Genomic DNA, 21,397 nt, shown 5'->3' with positions numbered 1-21,397 from the left:
ATTCTTTCCGGGAGTGGAAAAAGAATACCCAGAAGACTCAAACGAGAAGTTTCCGGTAATCGAAAAAAAGAATCTGTTTCCCCCCGTTGGATAAAACTCTGCATTAATGGGCACCAACTGAGCAGAGATAGTCAGACGTGCCTTGTGGTAGTTTTCATTTTGTTGTTCTGGGAGTATTGTCTTTAGTTATGTTTATTTCTTTAAAATAATAAAGCCTAAATCTTTTCTCCCCCCATAAAAATCCTCTCTCCGCCACTTCTCTCCTCAGCTTGGTTGCTCTGATGTGTCTACCTCTTGCTGCCTGGAGGGTGCAAACAGCCTTCTTTGGAGGGTAGCAAGGAAAGGCCAGCCTTCTCGGTCCCTGAACTACAAACCAGGGTCTCTGCGAGGAGCCCCCTGGAAGCAGCCCCCTGGGGAAGTGGGAGTCAGATGGTGACTTTACCATCACGCTTTTACTTCCCATGCTGAAAACACCTCCCTTCTTGTGTCCTCTGACTCTGGTAGCAGAAGCCCTCATAGATGCTTGGTTCAAATCCTGGTTTCGCCCTTCCCCAGGTATGTGGCCCTTGGACAAGTCACTTATCAGCTCCAATTCTCACTTTGTCTGTAAACCTGGGACTAATCACAGTTCGAGAACTTTCAGCAGGAATTAAGTAAGATCCTATCTGCCTAGCACATAGCGAGCGCTCTATCCCTCACAGCCAGTATTTTCCTTCTTTCCCTCTCTCACGGGTAAGGGACACGAAACAGAGCGAGGAGGATTTCTCTAAACCTCTCTAATCACACTGCTGACAGCAAGTTGTCTGTCTTAACTCACAGCTCTTTGGAGGTGGACCCAAGCCTGGCCTCGCTCACATTCCACAGCCCCAGCGCAGTCCTGTGGATGGGGAATTTTCCCAAGCACCCTCTGCTGACAACCTATGTCTCCTCGAGAGACTGGTCTTAGAGAGTGACTGGGACGGAACAGTACATAAGGAAATCGGCCTGGACAAATTCTTGAATCCAAACATGAGTTTCACATCGCAGCTGAGGGAAGAATAGAAAGTCAAAAATCACAAGACAAAGCTTCCCTGATACTTTCTAGAATTAGGGGGAGCGGGTTGGGGAGGACATCCCCTACCAAGCTATCAAAGCATTTTGACATCTATTTTGTCTTTTGTGCCTCTGGCTGGGAAGATGCTGGCGGAACAAAAAGCACAGACGGGTGAAGAGACTGGCCATGTGGTTCGTCAGGGGACAGATTCCTCTAGCTCCAGGACTGAATTCTTCGGCCATCTTCCTTGTGCTTATCCTCAGGTATAAAGCCCGCCCAAGGTGGATTCTGCTGGAACTCCACAGAAATCCTCCACCGGAGAACTAGGCAAACCTGCTCAAACAGCCCAAATAAGAAGAAGCAGCCCCCCCCCATCCCCCCGCTGCTAGGCACTTCCTACCAGGTTTGCTGCATCCCAGGCTAGACTGAGGTCCTCAGTCACCAGGAATCCCACCTGAATCCCATAGTTGGCAGCTGCTCCATTCTAGGGCATCCTGGGAAGTGTCACAGCATGGCATTAGGTCGCATGATCCCGACCCTTGCAAAGGCCTTTGGGAACTAACCACTGGACAATTTCCCCTTGGACTTGTCTGCCGTCCCACTGCCTTCCTAGTGTGCTGAGGCAGAAACCCCTGACCCCAGAGACCCCCCGACCCCAGGCCTGTGAGGGAGGCCGAGTCTTCTCAGTGCTTCTCCAGGGAAGAGGGATGCAGTTCTGCAGCCCCAGAACGAGCCCTATCCCCTCTACCACGGGTGGGGCAGGTTCCCCGGTAGCCTCAGAGCTTGGGAGGTGACTGATGGAGCCAGCACGTGACGCCGAGGCTCCCTAGCCCGGCTGTTTGAAGACTGAACTGTATTGATCGGGAATTTAATTGCTCCATAATCTCTGAGTAAACACTGACTGGTCCATTGATCGCGCCCCAGGCCAGCTGGGGAGAGCTGAGAGGGAGAGGCCGGACAGAGACGCCAGCAATGCTAACGAAGAGTTCTCCCTGACAGCATCCTCCAAGGGAAGTCCCTTCCTCAAGGGTGGCAAGGAGCGCGGCCTCCAACAGAGCCCATGGCCAAGGGCACACACCAGCTGTCCTAGGTGGTAGGTGCAGACCGGGGCCCCCAGGACAGGGTGGGGGATGGGCTGGGCTGCTCCAGGGCTGGAGTGCTCCTGGGACGCAGGATACTAAGTGGGAAGTGCAGGCTACAGCAGCTTTTTCTCTTTTCTTTTCTTTTTAATGAGGGAAAATATAAAAGCCCATGCCTAGAAACATAAAATCCTGGGAGGTTGTACCCTAATATGTTGACAGTGGTTAATTCCATATAATGGGATTCAATTATTTTCTTCTTTACATTTCTGTATTTTCCATATTTCCAACAACTAGCAAGTATAACTTATAACCAGAGAAAATAGAGGTTATTTAAGATCAAAAGAAATGCCTGGAAGGATTTCTTCTGTGCTCTTTAAAAAAAGAAAAGAAAAGAAAAAAATTCTAGCAGCAGCTCAGTGGAGAGACGTTGCATTTTGGCGGTAGACCTGAGCTCCACCTGCGCCTCCAGAACTGACTGGCGCGGTCCCTCTGTCAAGACACGGGACTTCTCTCCATCCCAGATCCCCTATCGACAAAGGGGAATAATAGCTATCTCCCAGAGCTGGGATGAAATCTTGAGAGGGCTTAGTGCAGCATCCCCGGTACGTTCCATGAATCATACTTTCAAGAAATACTAGTGTCTCTTCCATCCTGGAGTAAGGAGTACACGAGGAGAAAGGACTGAACACCAAGTCAGTTGAGACTGCCGGGGGGGCCCCCTTCAGATCTGGGGGTTGTTCCGTTTCCACCCTAGGCGTTGCCTTCCTGAGCCCCCACGCCCACCCCAACGAGCCTCCTCTCATGAACCTATTAGAGACCAATTTTCCTCAACTTGGCCCCATTGCCACCCAGAGAGACAAATGGCCTGCCGTCTTGCGGGATGCTGGGAGGTGGCTGGCCAGCCCAGGGTCATTGTTCCGAGTGTCACTGAGAGCCTGAGAGGGAGGAGAGCCACGGGATGGAAAGTAGGGCTGCAATTACTAGCCTATTCAGTTCCCTAGAATAAAGCCCTTGTCATTAGTGAGCAGCAGGAGGAGGCAGGGAAAGGGGATGAAAGAGCTGGCAGGCACTCATTGCCCCTGGCTGGCTGCTGGGGGCTGCACCACCCCCAGCTCTCACCTGAGCCTTGCTACCCAGCAAACAGAGGCCGTTTGCCTATGGGTTTGCGAGCCTCGGCACCTTTCTCCGGTGGCCCAGCCTCAGAGGCCTCTCCAGGGCCACCACTGCACCCCTGCACCCCAGTCCCTTAGGCCCAGCCCTTGGCCTCCTTTCTTGGGGACCCCCCAGCTTCCTGGCTTGCTGTACTTTCGGTCTCCCCACTTCTTGGAGCATCACTCCCTGGAAGGCTCCAGGTCCCAAGAGTTTCTCCTAACCCCATTCCCCAAAGGCTGCTCTGTAGGTGTCTGGGCAAGCTGTCCCAGCAGCACCCCTTCTCCCAGGGCTGGGGCTTGGCAGCCTCTTCGGGAGGCAGGAGGATTGCTCCTGGCCGGTCTCTCCACAGGGCTGAGGGCTTGCCTCCGGCGGTGGCGGCCCCTCTCCACAGGTCTGACCGGTGGGGCTGTGGGTGACCAGCTGCCAAGCAGCCCCGAGGGGAGGAGTCCAGGGGCTCAAGGAAGGGATTCCTGTTCAGTCCCACAGCTTGTGTTCTTCAGGGAAGATGACAGACATCCCAAACTTGGCAATTTGAGGAGGGAGTCAGCTGTGAGGTCACACACCAAGGACGGTGGTGACCCTGACACCTGAGTGGCTGGTGTAGTTTTCTTATTGAGGTCTCCTGTAGAGGCCAATGGACTTATCCCCAGAGAACTCCGAGGAGGCTGATTGGGCTGGAGCCTGGCTTGTCTCGGAGCCCTGTATCCCAGCCCAGGATCTCCCAGGGTGGCCCAAAGGGCTTTGTGACTCACTGACTCTGCATTTGTCTTCAGCCCAGTCTCTGACCTTGGCACATTCTCATACAGAAATTCACAGGGAGGTCTGGGCTACGCCCTGGAGGTAGGGCACCTGGGTAAAGGAAAGGGATATGGGGCTGTGAAGGGGTCACGGGAAGGGATGTCAGGGATCTCGTGGAAGAAAACTCTCTCCGGATGGGATTCCCCCAGAACACCAAGAACAGACAGACTTGACTGACATATACACTGTTGGACTGTCAGAAAACTTCCAGTAGGCCTCCTCCCAGAGAAGCCAAGAGACTGATGTCACAAACACAGACAGACAGACAGACAGACAGACAGAAATATACTCTAGGAAACTACAAACCAAACAGACGGGACAATTTGAAATGACTGGGAACAGAGGCAGACAGCAGCTGAAGGTCTGGACCGGCTGGGGGCAGGTCTCCCTGGCCCACAGAGAGGGGAAGGCTGCGGTGGGCAGTGCTCTCAGACCCTCCACCATCAAATGTTCTCCCACCCTCCTTCCCAGAGCACCCGCACCCCAACTTCGGTGCCTGTCCCTCCAAGGGGAAACAAGGAAAAATAGATTTCCTACCCTCCCGCCCCAAAGCCTGGGGGAAAAAGCCCCTTCCCTTGGTGCCCCAGCCCCCATAAGGGGGGAACATCCCTCCCCGGCCCCCAGCTCCCACCCCTCTCTCCCACATATCACAACAGCTCCTCCCTCCCCTTCCCACCAGAATCCCAGGCCTCAGGGTGGCCCCAGCAGGCAGAGGAGTGAGGGCGCGGGAAGGAGTGGGAAGGATGAGAGTGAGAGGGGGAGCATGGGAAATGCTGGGGAGGATTTCTGTCGCTGGTGCCCCCCACCCAAGACTGGGCTTGAGGACACCCGGCCATCTGTCTTCACCGATGCCTGGTGCTTGGGTGGTGGTAATTAAACGTTCCTGAATTGAGCTGGATTGATGGGGTGGGAGGCAGAGTAGACAGCTTCCCTCTCTTCTCCCTGCCCTACGAAGGAGGACATGTGGAAGATTCTGCTGTGTGTCTGAACAGTGAGAACTCATGGGGAGGGGCCAGGGTTCTCCATCTCCATCCTTGCAGACCACCCCGATGCCACTCCACTCTTTGTCCTCATGCTTTTCCTCCTCCCCCGACCCCCTGTCTCATTCTCCCATTTCTTTCTCCTTCCAGTCAGTTTCCAGGCGAGCCAGCATCCATTTGGGGGCATTACAGTACCCCACTAGATGGGGAGTTCCTCCAGAATCCAAATGGCCTTCCTTGTGCTTCTGTCCCCAGCACAGAACTTGGCCCCCCAGGCCACCCCGGGTGCCGGCACAGGGCTTGGTCCTTCCCTTTCCCTTCCATCCTCCAATCTGGTCAGCCCCGGGGAGCAACCATGCCTCCCTCAGCCTGGGATTGAGGGATCCTGAAGGTGTGCCACTGGCTTTGGCTTCACTCCTCCAGTTTCCTTCTCAGAGTCCTACCTCCTCCCTGACCCTGATTTCCCGGTAGTAACACCTTTCTTGGTCTTATGTCCATAGCTCCCATTCTGATGATCACTATGGAGTTACTTTCCGAGGAACAAAGGAGGAAAGAAAGACCATAGAATCATTGAGTCTTAAACCTGGAAGTGCTAGCAGTAGGAGTCACGTGCCCTCGGGGCAAGTCTGGGCACTGGGACTTCCTGGCTGTGTGATTGTGGGCAAGGCCCTTGAGTGCCCCGAACCTCCCTCTGCTCTCACATGAGGCAGGGATAAGAAAACCTGCCTGGTCTAACCTCTCAGAGCAACTGAGAGACTCCATGAAACGTTATGTCAACGTTCCTCCCCAGACAGATCACCCTCTTGATTCTACAGATGGGGAAACTGAGGCCCAGGGGAGCTAAGCAACTTGCTCAAACGAGTCCCAACAATAGAAGTCTGTCGATGGGGCAAATCCTGGCCAGAATCCAAGTGTCTTTACTGCCAGTGAAGTCAGAAACAAGTAAAGAAGAGAGAAATGTGCAGAACTGAGACAGAAAACTCGGTGGAAAGAGAACAAAGCTTTAATGAGCGACCCGGAGCGCAAGGATCAAGACTGAGCGAGCCAGAAAAGAGGAATCTGGTGTTGGGGAGGAAGAGGAGAGCTGGAGGGACAGGTGGACGTGGAAGAAAGCAGACGAGAGCACGAGGAGGACGGACGACCAAATAGCAGGCGGGTGGACAAGAGGGACCGTGAGTTCAGCTGCTCCGTGGCTCTCCTCCCACTCCCCTCCCTGAGGAAGTGACTGGCATGGAACAGAAGTATTTCCCTACACTTACATTTCAGGAAAGTCTTGAGCTTAAGAAACCCAAAGAAAGAATCAAGGCGTCAGTCCTGAGATGTAACATATCCACAGCAAACAGCCGGGAGCTGATGTGTGGGGAGGAGGGGTCAGAATGTGGGAAGCTGGCCATGCCGAGAGCTGCCTTATGGGGCTCGGGCACCCACATTTCCATGTCAGGGTCACAGGCAGAGCACTTGGGGACTCCCCGCCCTTCTGCCGGGGTAGGCTTTGCAAACGTGATGACAATGATGGACAGACACTTAGATGAATGGGGATGGACTCCCTGGTAAAACAAAAAACTTATAGTACATTTAAAAGCTAAATAGCTTTTTTGACCACTGTGACTATTTCCCACTGAAGCTGCTATGTTGTTGACAATATTGGAAAGACGCCAAATATATGCTATAACACCCCTATTTTCTGTCTCATTAGATTGGCATGCTGTGCCTGTGCCAATCAAAAAAACTATGTATATATATTTAGTTATATTACCCTAAGATGTCATCAGTGACTATTAAATGACCTGAGGGTTCCCTAGTTTAAAAAAAAAATTAGTTAATTTTTTAAAAATAATAAAAGTAAGAGGGACCATGACTAACCCACAACTAGGTGAAGAAAGCCCGGGACAGTGACACGGACCCTCGACCTAACACTCCCCCTTCCTTCCCAGGTCAACAGCTATCTTAGTGAAGTGTTGAAATCCTGAGAATTAAATGTATTCATCTTGACTCTTTTATGCAAGGAGAAAGAAAGAAAAGCATCTATCTTTGCTCTGATAGAAAGGATGGGTGCTACCATTGGTTGAGCCCCTCCTGAGTGCCAGATGACCTATATGATGTTTTATGTATGTATGTTATACTCTGCACAATCCAATTAATTACCCTGGACGTTTAAAGAGATGCCATTTTATGTAGGCTGTTTGGGGGAAGGAGTCTAAGTTTGGAGTTTAAACCCAAAGGGTATAATAACTTCAAGAGTTGGGAATGGCTCATCTGGGGTCCAGAGGTCGGAAAGAGAAACGGAGGCAGGAGGTAAAAACAGACAAACAAGAACACAGGACTCAGAGGAAGAGGCGCTGTGTGGTGTGCTTTGCTCAGAGGGGAAGGGCAGTGGGGGTGGGGAAGGGAGAACAGTCACCGCGGCATTCCCACCTTTGGGAGGCCAAGTCAGAGCAGGCGGGCTTCTGTTCGGCATCGGCGGCGGGACAGCAGAACTGGTGTAGCACAGTCTCATTCCTGAGGACAGAGCAGAGGGACAAGGTCAGAGGTGGCCTCAGCAGGCGGGGCCCAGCCAGCACTAAGGCATCCCTGCCCTGAGACCCCTTGCCACTGCTTGCAGCCCCGGACCTCCCAACTGCTACCTCTTCCTCCTTCTGAGCACCCCTGCCCGACGGTAAGTTCCACTGCACAGGATTTTCCATTAATTCCGCACTATCTTTTATCATTATAGTTCTTGAAACCCTGTTCCCCGCTTCGGTCCAGCAAGGCGGAACTAGGTCTATTCATCTGTGATGCCCAGAACCGAACGTGTTTAAGCTGATCATAGGCAAAGATACAAAGCGCTCTCACCGAGAGTTCAGTGCTGCCGGCTGAAAACCGAAGGCATGGTGCTTGATGAGGGATTTGTTTGATGCAAATGAAAAAGCCAACCGAGAGGCAGAGATAAAGGTTCTAGCGTCAACTCTACAGCTAGCCAGCAGTGGGACACCTCGTTCACCTTTCCCAGGTCTCAATTTATTTGCTAATGAAATAAGGAAGTTAAGCTACAGAAGTGGTCTTCAACCCCGGCTGATGATTAGAATTACTAGGAGACTTTCCCAAGCATCAACGCCTGCCCTCCCCCCACCCTCCCACCCCCCACCCCCTGCAGCTCCCCCACCAAGGGACTGATTTATAAGCTCCCAGGTGATTTGAATGGTAGCCAGAATCTAGAGGCACTAGACTTGATGATTTCCAAGTTGTCTTCCATCATCAAAACTCCGGGATTCTAATATTTACTTTGAGCCACCTTGGGATTTAATATTGAAATTACATTTGGATAAAATTATATTGACATGTTGTTTCACCATCATGGAGTCAGAGAATGCCAGACCTGGAAGGGCCCCCAAAGATGACCTGAAAGAGGTGTTTAAACTCCTTTTAGCCTCAGAACACTTTGTCCAAACCCAATCTTTCCTGGGATCCCATTTTGGTTTTTGTGGGTTTTTTTTTTTTTTTTAAGATTTTACTTATGTATTTGACAGAGACCGTGAAAGAGGGCACACAAATGGGGGAGTGGGAGAGGGAGGTAGAAGCAGGAAGCCTGACTCCAGGCTTGATCCTAGGACTCTGGGATCATGACCTGAGCCGAAGGCAGACACTTAAAGACTGAGCCACCCAGGCACCCCTGGGATCCCATTTTGTAAAGCCACCAAAGTGGAAGAGCTCAATAGGGGCAGGAAGTGGGAGATCTGTGCCACCCCCTCACACCCCTGTCTTGCTAGCCGCAGTGTTGGTCGCCACCTCCCAGGTGTCTCTCGGGGGCTCCACAATTACAACAGCATAGAGTAGAAACTGCTGAGCCTGGCTCTTCTCATGGGAGAAGATAACATTGGAGTTTACCTTAATTTGACAAAAGTAATTCCAGAAAGATTTCAAGTTTCAGTGGGAAAAAAAACAAAACAAACAAACAAAAAAAAACACGGGCAAATTTATAAGGAAACTTAGAAAGACAGCTTATGTGTTTGGGAGACTTTTAAAACAAAACAGGAAATTGAAAAGCCATTAAGAAGAAGAAATATATCTGACTACGTAAAATGAAAGCATCTTGTGTGGGAAAAGATAATCTAGTAAGTCAAATGACGAATGATCGAGTGGTAACATATGTTTGCAGTACGTATGGCGGAAGGCAGGTGCGTCTCCTACACCGAGATCCCACAAATTCATAATGTAAAGACAGACCCAGTAGAAAAAATGGGCAAAGGATATGAATTCCGGTTGAGAGAAGAGGAACTCCAAGAGCCAGATGGAAAGACGCTCTATCTTGCTAGTAAACAGGAAAGTACAAATGGAAGCAACACAGAGATAGCGTTTCCCATCCATCAGACTGGCAGACATTAGAAAGACAGTAGCTACAGTGGCTGGAGAGAACACGGGCAGAGAAGTGCCCAATCTACTGCCTGTGTGTGAATCACTCATTGTGAACGTTTACAGCTGTTTTTTGGAAATTGAAAGGAACACAGGTCTTCTGACCTGGCGATCCCACCTCTGGAATTTTATACCAGAGAAATGCAAGGAACCTGTTCATAAAGGTATTTGTACAAAATATGGCGACATTGTTTTTAGTGGGGGAAACAGAGCGGCTGGGAATAACCCGAGTCCCCATCAGTCAGGGACTGGTTGAAGATACTGGGACAGTTTCATCCATCCCATGGAGTTATGTGTTCTATCTCTACATGGAATTATGCGTGACATCTCTTGGCTGGGGTTGATTTCCACAACATGTGGCTAAACGAGAAAAGCAAGCTGCAGAGAAATGTGTATCATTTTGTAAAACAAGGACTCTTCTCCCCCAAATGCATATTCTATACAGTGTACTGTTTTTCCATAGGAGCGCATGTATAACTAAGCGGTTCACGTTGGCTACCTCAGCAAGAAGAGAGCAGGACAAAGGAGATAAAAAAGGGGAAAGGAAAACATATGCTTGGTGTAATGTTAGCTGAAAATGTTCACTATAAATTCCTACTTATGGTATTACTGTAAATACATTAAAATTGAATATATATGTGAACAAGGACTAGAAAGTGTCAGAAACCAACGGAAATATTAATGTCATTTCAGGATGGATCATGGGAAATTTTCATCTTGGATTTTTGTTAATTTAATAAATTATTGATTATGGATTACATATAATCAATAGATTACAGACTAATAATTAATGCATCTAATATAGTTTCATAAAAGGGCAGTAAGGAAAATATTGAATCTGAACCCTCATTTCACACATGAGAAAACTGGACCCCGAGTGGAGAAGTAATTGGTCTACAGTAGTTCCCTGACCAAAGCCCCAACTTAGTCTTCCAGATCCTCTCACCTCTCCTACTCCAGCTCTGGAGTTCCTGGGGCAAATCAGAGCCTTTAGAGAATTTCCTGGATCCCAAATGTCACATGATAGCCTCTAATTACTGCCCAGCCTGAGGAGAAGGGGAAGGAGGAAGGAGGAGACAGGACAGGAACCAGAAAGGCTCAGAGCCCCAACCATGGCGAGGCAGGTAGACCCAGGGATGCAGGTAGCAGAGAACCTACCCCCCAGTTCCTGCCACCAGATGTACCTGTGCCCCAGGGTAGGTTCAGAATTCCAGAAAAGACCTCGAGATCGTAGGCAAAGAGGCAGATCTTGTTCACCACCCATGGCACTGCCATTTCAGGATGGAGAGCTCACTTGGACACAACCATAAGCCAAGTGCCTGGGGGCTCTGTCCTGACCCTGCCTCCAACTCTTACAGGCATCCTCCCAGAGCTGGGAGCTGCTTCTCTGGCCAGGCACTTGGGCAGACTCCAGATGGTCCTCCCAGTTCCCCAGATTCAGCTGTATTGGCACATGCAATGGGTGATGTAATCCTGGATGTCCCCAAGTCCTTCCATACCTTGGGCTTGGGATGGCAGTGCTATTGGCGTTTGCATTCTCCTTTGGGGTTCCTACTGATGAGGTCCCTCAAGGCAGTCCCGCTGAGAGGGGAAGCTTGCCTTCAGCCTTTTTTCTATTTCTCCCCTATCCACCTCCTCCCCCACAGGTCTCCTCAATCTGGGCCAAGGGTTTCCCCATTAGAACCTCCCTTCTTGCCTTCTCTTAGGGTTTAGTTCATGCTGAGTTATAAGTCCTGCTCTACCCACCTCTGACCAGCCTGGCCTCCTCCCTTGCCCAAGGTCAGAGACCAAGTCCCCACGGTCTTAGTGTAAGTTGGCCGAACGTTGATTTTACACTCCCAGAGGTCCTTCCCTCTACCCCAAAGGAGAACCCAAAAAAGCGATCCAAAGAATTCATTCCCATTAAAAATAAAGTTGGAGGTACGGTAAGAAGAGCACTTCACCTCTTTGGCATCTTTCCCCCAAAACTATAACTCCAATCTACCCACGAGAAAAACACCAGACACACCCAAATTGAGGACCTTCTACCAAATATCTGGCCAGTACTCCTCAAAATTGTCAAGGTCCTAAAACCCAAAAAGAGACAGAAACTGTCACAGACCAGAGAAAACTAAGAAGACAGGACAAATTGTCCCATGGTACCCTGGCTGGGATCCTAGAGCAGAAAGAGGTTAGTAGTAGAAAAACTAATAGAATACAAATAAGTCTAGAGGTTAGCAGATAGATAGATAGATAGATAGATACAGGTAGATTATAAATTTGGGGTAGCAGAATACTAATAATTATATTTTAGTACTTCATAATGTTTACTATGTGGCACGGACTGTTTGAACACTTTGCATGTATTAACTTTTTAATTCTAACAAAACACCATGGACCAAAACTTCCTCATCACTCTACAGATGAGGAAACTGAGGCATAGGGAGTTTGTGGACCACTGATGACATGTCATGCATTCAACCTATGCCTTACCCCTTAAGACAATTTTATAGTGTGTGTCATCATCCTCTCTTTTATAAATGAGAAAACCAAGACTCAGAGCAGGTAAATGACTTGCCCATGGTCACACAGCTAGTTAGTAGGAGAGCCTACACTCCAGGCAGGCAAGTTTCAAGGATCATGTCCAATTATCTATTTCATGAGGGTTTTGGCCAATGGTCATTCATGGGTCCAACCACTAAACCCTGGACTGGGAGTCCCCAGTGTCTGGTACACTGTTGGTGCTCAATGTATGAAAATACAGAGAAGCATCACAGCAGGCCCTGCCTCAGGGAGCCCACCAGCTAAGAGAACATCCAAACAATAAGTTCCTGTTTGATTGAAGACATAATGAGAATGTGGGCAGAGGGATCATTGCCTAGTTTGTTCCTCCTTGCCCAAGTCCAAGGCTTGTCCTGACACTGCCCTTGAGCTATTTCCCAAATCCTTAGCCCACAGGTCATATCCCTTTGTCCCTTGCTGCTTCCTTCTTTCCCAGCTTTCCCTGGGAGCACTGCCACCACAGCAGATGGACCATGGGGCACCAGAGGCTGCAAAGGGGGGTGGGAGCCAGGGAGGAACAAGACAGATTCCCTAGGGTAGGACCGTCCCAAGGCTGTTGCCAAGCATGTCCCATCATAGTTTGTCCAGGTGTGAGGTGGGGACATGGGCACACTGGGCCTCTGTCCACAGAACCCAGAATAAAGCTTTCTTCCCAAAGAACACTTGACATAAGGCCTTGGAACACTCCACTCTGGGTAAGGTTTCAGGGTCTATGCCAGGGCCATAGACTCCACAAGGTCATAGACCCCACAGATGGGCCACAACCCTTGTGTAAGTTCATCCTAGTCCCTTGCCTCTTGAAGCCTCGGCTTTCTCACCAGTAAAGCTAGGACAGTAGCAATACCTGAACCTGGGGTGCTTTTAGGAAAGCAAACACAACATCGAATGTCAGCTCATGTAGGTCCTCAGAACCTGCGTCTTGAAGGCTCCACACTGGACAAGCTCAGCTCCCTGTACCTAAGTCATCATTCCAGGACAACATTTCTGCATCCTCATTCCATCATGGTGGAAACTAGGACCTAGTGTAGAGTAAGACGAGGGCCCAGCAGGTTGAGCAAATCCCTAGGAGGCTGGATGATTCAAGCACCTAAGATCCAGACTTCATCTGTCTCCCATTGCTACTGGAGAAGTAAAGAAAGGAGAAAGGTCTGCACTCATGGGCCTAAGCGCAGTTGCTACACTTTGGGGGTGAGAAGGACCCTTCAAGCTGCATTGAGAATGTGATCCAGGCCTTGGAATCAAACAGTCCCCAGCCCACTCGGGAGCATGAGCCTGAGAGGGTCTTTCTCAGAGCCACCACATCATGCAAATCCAGAGGCATACTTCTTATTGGAGCCTGTGGGACCTACTGCCCAAGAGGCACACTTCTTATTGGAGCCTGTGGGACCTGCTGCCCAGGGCTGTGGCCCTAAGAGTTCTGGAGCTGGAGGGACCCAAGGAATAGCAATGGAAAAGGAACATGACCCAGCCTCAGTATATGGTTCTTGGAATTCCAAATGAGGGAAGCCAGTCGTATCCAGGCCAAACATTTATTTCTTGTATTTTTAATTCCATGGCCATGACTTTAGGCAGAATTCAGTTCTACCTGGCTTTAGCAATCCAAAAGTGCCCCAATCTGATGAGTATCGGTGGGGTAGCTGGACCATGGGGTGGTCCAGACCCAGAATGAGAATTTTGATGTCTTGTCTTATGCCATGAGCCTGGGATGGGAAGGAGCTTGGAGGACTCAGGAATGAGAGGTACAGAGTAGGGGCAGCTTGCTTCAGGAACTTCAGGACATCATCCAAGCAAGAGAGGGGTTCAAGGGTCTTCATATAAGGCAGCATGGACCTGAAGGAAGAGGAGAGCCTCAGGTTTGGCCAGAAAAGTTCCCTGTTCTTGAAAGAGCTAGGAAGGAAGCTGGGGAGAGAGTGGTGGTGCTATCAGGGGAGAACAGGGGTCAAGTGGCCAGGGCACTGGGAGGGGTAGGAAATGGCAAATGCTGGCAGGAACTAATTAAAGCTTTAGCCAGGGCCACACCCTTGAAGTTCTGGGGGACTGTGAGCCTATAACTTCCCACATCTATATTCAGTTTGAGACTCAGGATTCCACTGCTTGTCCATAAAAATAGTCGAGTGGCTTGGAAGAACTGATGGTATGTATAGCACCGCAGTAAGTGAGGCTGGCCAAGGGATTCCCAGCAGGAGACTCAAAAAGGCAAAACCAGGATCTCAAAGGAGCAATTTTGAATGAGGAATCCCCTTCTCTTCTTCCAAGGTGAAGACAGCAGATTTAACCACCAGTCCTTGAAATGAAACAACCAGGAACCTCTCTAAAGGACCTGCCTTGAGCTCCAGGAAAAGAGAGAAATCATAAAATCATTTCCTGTCACCTTCTTGACCCCCACCCATCCTGGGACCACCATCACCAGGGCTGGCAGAGCCTGAAGACCAGCCTCTTTTTTTTTTTTTTTTTCCCCTCTCAACTCCTCCAGGAAGACTTCTCTATCTAAACATGATGAATAGGAGGAAAATGTCACTCTTTTTTTTCAGAGGTCACTCCTTTTCCCGGGGAGTGGGAAAATAGCCAAAGCAACTTTGAAAAACAAGAACAAGTTGTAAATCTTACATTATGTGCTTTCAAGACTTTAAATAAAGCTACTAAAATTAGGACAATTTGGTGATGGCAGAAGGACGGACATACGGATGGATTGAGCCAAATAAAGAGGCTAGAAATAGACTCAAACATGTATTAATTCTAATAAATTAACTCATGGTAAAAGTACCAAGGTAGGGGTGCCTGGGTGGCTCAGTGGGTTAAAGCCTCTACCTTTGGCTCAGGTCATGATCTCAGGGTCCTAGGATCAAGCCCTGCATCGGGCTCTCTGCTCGGCAGGAAGCCGGCTTCCCCTCTCTGTCTCAGCCTGCCTCTCTGACTACTTGTGATCTCTGTCAAATAAATAAATAAATAAATTTTTAAAGTACCAAGGTAATTCAATGAGAAATGATAGATTTTTTTAATAGATGGTGCTGAAACCATGGAAAATCCATATGCAAAAATAAAGTGGACCTCAGGCCCTGTACCATATTTATATAAAAATTAATACAAAATGGAACATAGACCCAAATTAGCAGATACAATTATAAAACTTCTCGAAGAAAACATAGGAGAAAATGTGTGACTTAGAAGATGCAGAGATTTCCCAGCTAGGACACAAAAAGCACAGACCATAGAAAAAAAATTGATAAATTAGGCTTCATCAAAATAAATATTCTCTTTGAAAGACACTGTTTTAAAAAAAAGAATAATCCTTATAACTTAATAATAAAGAGACAAACAACTTTATAGAAAAATATACAAAATATTGGCAATAGATACTTCACAAAAGAAAATATATCAATGATATGATTAGTTATTAATGAAATACACGTTAAAACCACAATAAAATGCCAGTACACACCCACTAGAATTAGCAACATTTTAAAGTCTGACAATATCAAGTGTTGAAAAGGATGTGGAGCACCTGAAACTCTTATACACAGTTTTCCACTTGTGGCAGAAATGTAAAATGGTACAACACTTTGAAAAGCAATCTGGCAGTTTCTTACAAAGTGAAACATACGCTTACCACATGCCCCTGTAATTGCATTCCTAGTTATTTACCCAAGATAAGATAAAACATAGATTGGCAAAAAACGATTGAGAGCAACAAATGTTGACAGCAAGAAAAAAACCGCCACCAACAACAGGGAATTCTACCCATATACATTCAATTAATCTTTGACAAGGGTGCCAAGAATGCACAATGGGGAAAGGATATTCTCTTCAACAAATGGTGTTGAGAAAAGGGGATACCCACATGCAAAATAATGAATTTAGACCTATAGCTTACAGTACACAAAAGCAACTCAAAATGGATGATAGACTTAACCTAAGACCTGAAACTATAAAACTCCTAAAATTAAAAAAACAAAACAAAACAAAAAACACAGGGGGAAAGCTTCATGGTGTTGGTCTTGGCAATGATTTCATGGATATGACACCAAAATCCCAGGCAATGAAAATAAAAATAGACAAGGGGGACTACATTAAACCAAAAAGCACCTACATAGCAAAGGAAACAACAGAGTTAAAAGGCTATGTACTCAATTGGAGAAATTATTTGCAAACCATAACATCATATAAGCAATTAATTTCCAAAATGTATTTTTTTAGAAATTCCTACAACTCAAGAATACTAATAACCTTGATTAAAAATGAGCTAAAGACTTGAATAAAACACTCCTCCAAAGAAGACATATATAGGGCCAACAGATATATGAAAAGATGCTCCATGCCACCTATCATCAGGGAAATACAAAACAAAACCACAATGAGGTATCACCTCACACCCGTTATGACGGCTATTGTCAAAACATATGTGTATATGTGTGTGACAAGTGTTGAGGAGGATGCAGGGAAATTGGAATCTTTGTACACTGTTAGTGGGAATGCAAAATGTTGCTATGGAAAATGGTATGGAAGTTTCTCAGAAAATTAAAAATAGAACTACCATATGATCCAGAAATCCCGCTTCTGGTTATTCATCCAAAAGAATGAAATCAGGATCTTGAAGAGATATTAGCACTCAAATATTCAGTGTGACACTATTAACAGAAGCCAAGATTCATAAATGATATAAATGTCCATCAATCGATAAACAGAGAAAATGTGGTATATATATTCAATGGAATATTATTCAGACTTTTAAAAGAAGGAAATCCTGTGATACGTGACCACACTGATGAACTTAAAGACATCATATTAAATAAAATAGTAAGTAAAATGGAAGGACAAATACTGCACGATCCCACTTATATAAGGTATCTAAAATAGTCAAACTCATAAATTCAGAGAGTAGAATGGTGGTTACCAGGGGTTGGGGGAGCAGGAGGGAATGGAAATTGCTAATCAGTGGGCACAAAGTTTTGATTCTGCATGAATAAGTTTTAGAGATCTTCTGTACAACTTTGTGCCTATAGTTAACAAGCCTATATTGTACACTTAAAAACTGAAGAGAATGGGGGCACCTGGGTGGCTCAGTGGGTTAAGCCTCTGCCTTTGTCTCAGCTCATGATCTCAGGGTCCTGGGATCCAGCCCCACATCATGCTTTCTGCTCAGTGGGGAGTCCGCTCCCCCCCCAACTCTGCTCTGCCTGCCTCTCTGCCTATTTGTGATCTCTCTTTTTCTGTCAAATAAAGAAATAAAATATTATAAAACAAAACTGAAGAGAGCAGATCTCATGGTAACGGTTCTTTTTTTTTTTTTTTTTTTTTAAAGATTTATTTATTTATTTATTTAACAGAGAGAGAGATCACAAGTAGGCAGAGAGGCAGGCAGAGAGAGAGGAGGAAGCAGGCTCCCTGCCGAGCAGAGAGCCCGATGCGGGACTCGATCCCAGGACTCTGAGATCATGACCTGAGCCGAAGGCAGCGGCTTAATCCACTGAGCCACCCAGGCGCCCCCACATGGTAACGGTTCTTACCACAATATAATAAAATACAACAAATAAAGTTAAATACCACATTTTGGTTTGAATATTCATTTCTTGAGTTGCATGACTACAATGAGTGGTTCCCACTCTGCGAGAATCTGCACCCTGGCCAGAGGAGCAGGAGTGGGACAGAGCTGGCCCAGAGTTAATACAAGGAAGGTCCAAGTACATGTTTGCCAATCATTGTCTATAAGTTGAGTAAACAATATATCCATACACAAATGGTCCATGGTTCTAAATGTATATAGAGACAATTATTATCAATAAAATAAAGATGCATGCAAAAAACAAACAAACAAACAAAAAACCAAAAAAAAAAAAAAAAAAAACCTGGTAGCAACCTAAAGGTCCACAGACTGGTAAATGGATAAACAAAATGTGGTATATCTATACAATGGAGTACTACACAGCAATAAAAAGGAGCAAGCTTACTCATACATGTGCTAACGTGGATGAATTTCAAAAGAGCATCATACTAAATGAAAGAAGCTAGACACAAAAGTCTACATGCTGTGTGATTCCATTTGTATGATTTTCTAGAAAAGGCAAAAACTATAGTGACAGATCAGTCTCAGTGATATGGGAGGCGAGAGTTTAAACTGAAAAGGGGAACAAGTGGTTCTCTGGGAGTGATGGAAATGTTCTATAGCTTGATTGAGGTCATGGTTACAGAACTGTAGACATTTGTCTAAACTCATATGCTTCATTTATGTAATTTTACCTTAACATGGCTGATTTTTTAAGACCAAAATCTTTTTCTCACCCTTCTCATATCTTGATACTTCATCAAGAAGCTTTAGAATAATTTCTTTTCTAACTTCCCTGCTCTCATTGGCCCCAGATCACCTAATTATTAACCCCCCCTCCAAGCAGCAGATAAAAATAATGGATTGTTCCTTCCCTTCAACCACTAGGTTGGATTTTCAGAGACCAGATGGCTCATGACTGAGCCAAAGGAGTCCAGGGGGCCAGAAACTAGGACAATGAGAAAACTGGGGGTGGGGATGGTTGAATGGGGGAAATTTTGGAGCTGGGCCTGGGGCCGAGAGCCCCTGAGAAGTTCTGGAGATGGAGACCCAGCTTACCATTCACTACTGTCAGCCCACAGGAAGGTCAAGTCATGGTAGGGGAGGTTCTCAATCTTGCCCGTTTATGTCACTGAATTATAGGGATTCAATAAGATTTTGAATGGGAAACCGCCTCGGGAGAAACATAATAAACCCTGCACAGATGCAAAATCTTATAATGACTATTATTGGTATTATTAGACCTTGCCCCCGGGGCACTCAGCAACCACCGCGCTATTGCAAGAGGGGACCTACCAGGATGTCATTTCAATGGCCTCCTCCCCAGGCCCCCATCCCTTCCTCCCGTCATGGGGGCCGTGGAGGAAGGGGTAGATTTTCTTTGCTCACTCTTGCAATCTGCCACTGCAGTCTTCCATGGGAAGCTCTGGAAAGATCTTAATAAGGCAAATGCTTACAGATGTTCCAGCAGCCAGGGGCAGAGAAAGGAAGTGGCTTATACCTACTTACGTGCAGATTTGGCAAGTTTTCCACTCCTCCAACTAGAAACAGCGGACCCCACCTCCTTTCACGCTTCCTTCTAAAGACAACAGGACACTCTCTTCCTAACGGAAAGGGTCATCTGTCCTCCTTGCTCCCCTCCACAGAGCTCAGAAGGTTACAACCCTCCCTAACTCCTTGCTTGTTCATTTACTTTTTGAGTGCTGATTGCCTGCTAGGAACTTGATGTGTAATAATCATAAAACAATAGACCGGAGAGATAGATATTGTTATTCCCATTTTACAGATGGGTAGAGAAATTTGGTCACATGGTCAAGAGTCACACTGCTAGGAAGAGGTTGAGGTAGGACGTGAACCCAGGGCTGGTCCCCGGCCTCCAAGTTATTTTATTGCCACGGAAAAGGCATGGTAACAGTCCCTTGTTGGAGAGCTGGGAGAATTCAATGAGAAAACATACTGGAGGAATTTAGCCCACAGCCCACAGTGGTATATAACAAATGGTGGTATAAAATAAAATAAATCCCTGAATGTATTGTGGCATATCCCAATCAAATGGCAAACTCCGTGTCCTGTGTGTCTCTGTAGCCCCACGCGCGCACACACACACACACATACACACACATGCATGGGGCCTGTTCGTTGTTTGCTAACCTGAGGACAAAGTCTGCCTGAGGCTGGTACCTTCTTTTTCCCGTTGTTATTCTGTTATACAATTCAGTATTACCAACTGTAGTCACCTTGTTTTCCCTTCAACCCCACAGGCCTTCATCTTGGAGCTGAAAGCGCATGCCCTTTGGCCAAACCTTCCCTGTTTTCCCCAGACCCAACCCCCAGCTTCTCTGAGTATGACTTTGCATCCATGCGCGCGCGCGCGCGTGTGTGTGTGTGTGTGTGTGTGTGTGGTTTAAGGGATATCATACAGTATTTGTCTTTCTCTGCCTGGCTTCCTTCACTCAGCACCAAGTTCCATCATAAATGGCAGGGTTCCCTCCTTCCTCACGGCTGAATAATATTCCCATGGATATACACACTTTCTTCATTCATTCTTTTGTGGGGGGACACTTAGGGCGTTTCCAGGTCTTCAGCCACTACAAACAGTGTTGCAGTGAGCGTGGGTGTGCGGAAATTTCTTTCTGATTCTGTTTTCATTTCCTTCAAATAAATACCCAGAAGTGGGATTACTGAATCCTATGGTAGTTCTATCTCTAACATTAAAAAAAAAAAAAAGACGTTATGTATTTATTCGATAGAGAGAGAGAGAAAGCACACAGAGGTGGTGGGGGCAGGGGTGGTGGGGACAGAGGGAGAGCAGACTACCCGCTGAGCAGGGAGTCCCCATGAGGGACTGCATCCCAGGACCCTGGGATCATGACCAGAGCCCAAATCAAGAGTCAGATGCTTAGCTGCCTGAGCCACCTGGGCGCCCTTGCTCATTTTTCAACCAGATGCTTGTTTTTTTGCTACTAAGTTGTATGAATTCCTTATATGTTTTGGATATTAAGCCCTCACCAGACATATGATTGGCAAGTATTTTCTACCATTCTGTAGGCTGCCTTTTCACTCTGTTGACGGCTTCCTTTGCTGAGCAGAAGCTTTTTTGTCTGCTGCGATCCCACTTGTTTATTTTTGCTTGTGTTGCCTAGTGCCTTCCTTATCGCATCTACTGTGGTGGTGGGCACACAGTGCGGCTGTCTGTTCCTTCCATTTCAGCACTTCACAGTTTATATGGCATTTTCTGACACGTTGTTTGACCTTGGTACCACCTTGTGGGTTAGGTGTAGTTATGCTTCGAGGTCACACAGCTGGTAAGGGGGTGGAACCAGCCTTGACCCAAGGTCCTCTGGTCCCGGGAGCATACCGGTGTGGAGCAGTGAGGTTGCCACATGATCTAGGGAGGAATTCCATCCAGGACCCTTAAACCACAGGAGGCAGCGTGGTTCCATGGACAGGGAACAGGCTTGAGGTTTGGGAAGGTGTGCAGTCAGGCACTACCTTTCCACTGAGTTGGCTGGGGGGTCTCGGACAGATTATCTGACATCCTGCAGCCTCGGAGTTCTCAGCTCTGAGCAGGGAGGGTCATAAAGGAAACCACCCCATAGAGTTATTGCGAAGATCCAACAAAATAACCCATGTCGGGGGATTTGATAATCCATGTCTGGGGGGTTCAGTCTGTTAAACATCTGCCTTCGGCTCAGGTCATGATCCCAGGGTCCTGGAATCAAGTCCTGAGTCGGGCTCCTTGCTCAGCAGGGAGCCTGCTTCTCCCTCTGCCTGCTGCTCCCCCTGCTCATGTTCTCTCTCTCTCTCTCTCTGATGAATAAATAAATAAATAAAATCTTTAGGAAAAAAAAATGTCATGCTAGTGTCATGCTTAGCACGTAGC

General features: G+C 47.3%; 1 protein-coding gene across 7 annotated transcripts in view; it reads right to left on the bottom strand.

Moving 5' to 3' along the window:
* The window catches only part of IQSEC3 (IQ motif and Sec7 domain ArfGEF 3), a 102,082-nt gene that overhangs the window by 61,548 nt on the left and 19,137 nt on the right, over nt 1-21,397 (bottom strand). For all 7 annotated transcript variants that reach the window (XM_082738021.1, XM_082738022.1, XM_082738024.1 and 4 more), the window contains one exon: nt 7,461-7,544. In XM_082738021.1, coding sequence (XP_082594147.1) covers nt 7,461-7,544 — 84 coding nt within the window. Of the gene's footprint in view, nt 1-7,460; nt 7,545-21,397 lie in introns of those variants that run through there.

This window comes from Mustela nivalis, assembly GCF_964662115.1.
Source record: "Mustela nivalis genome assembly, chromosome: 7".
Lineage (NCBI taxonomy): Eukaryota > Metazoa > Chordata > Mammalia > Carnivora > Mustelidae > Mustela > Mustela nivalis.
The sequence above is the reverse complement of the archived record's forward strand: the minus strand, read 5'-3'. Positions and strand labels throughout refer to the sequence as shown.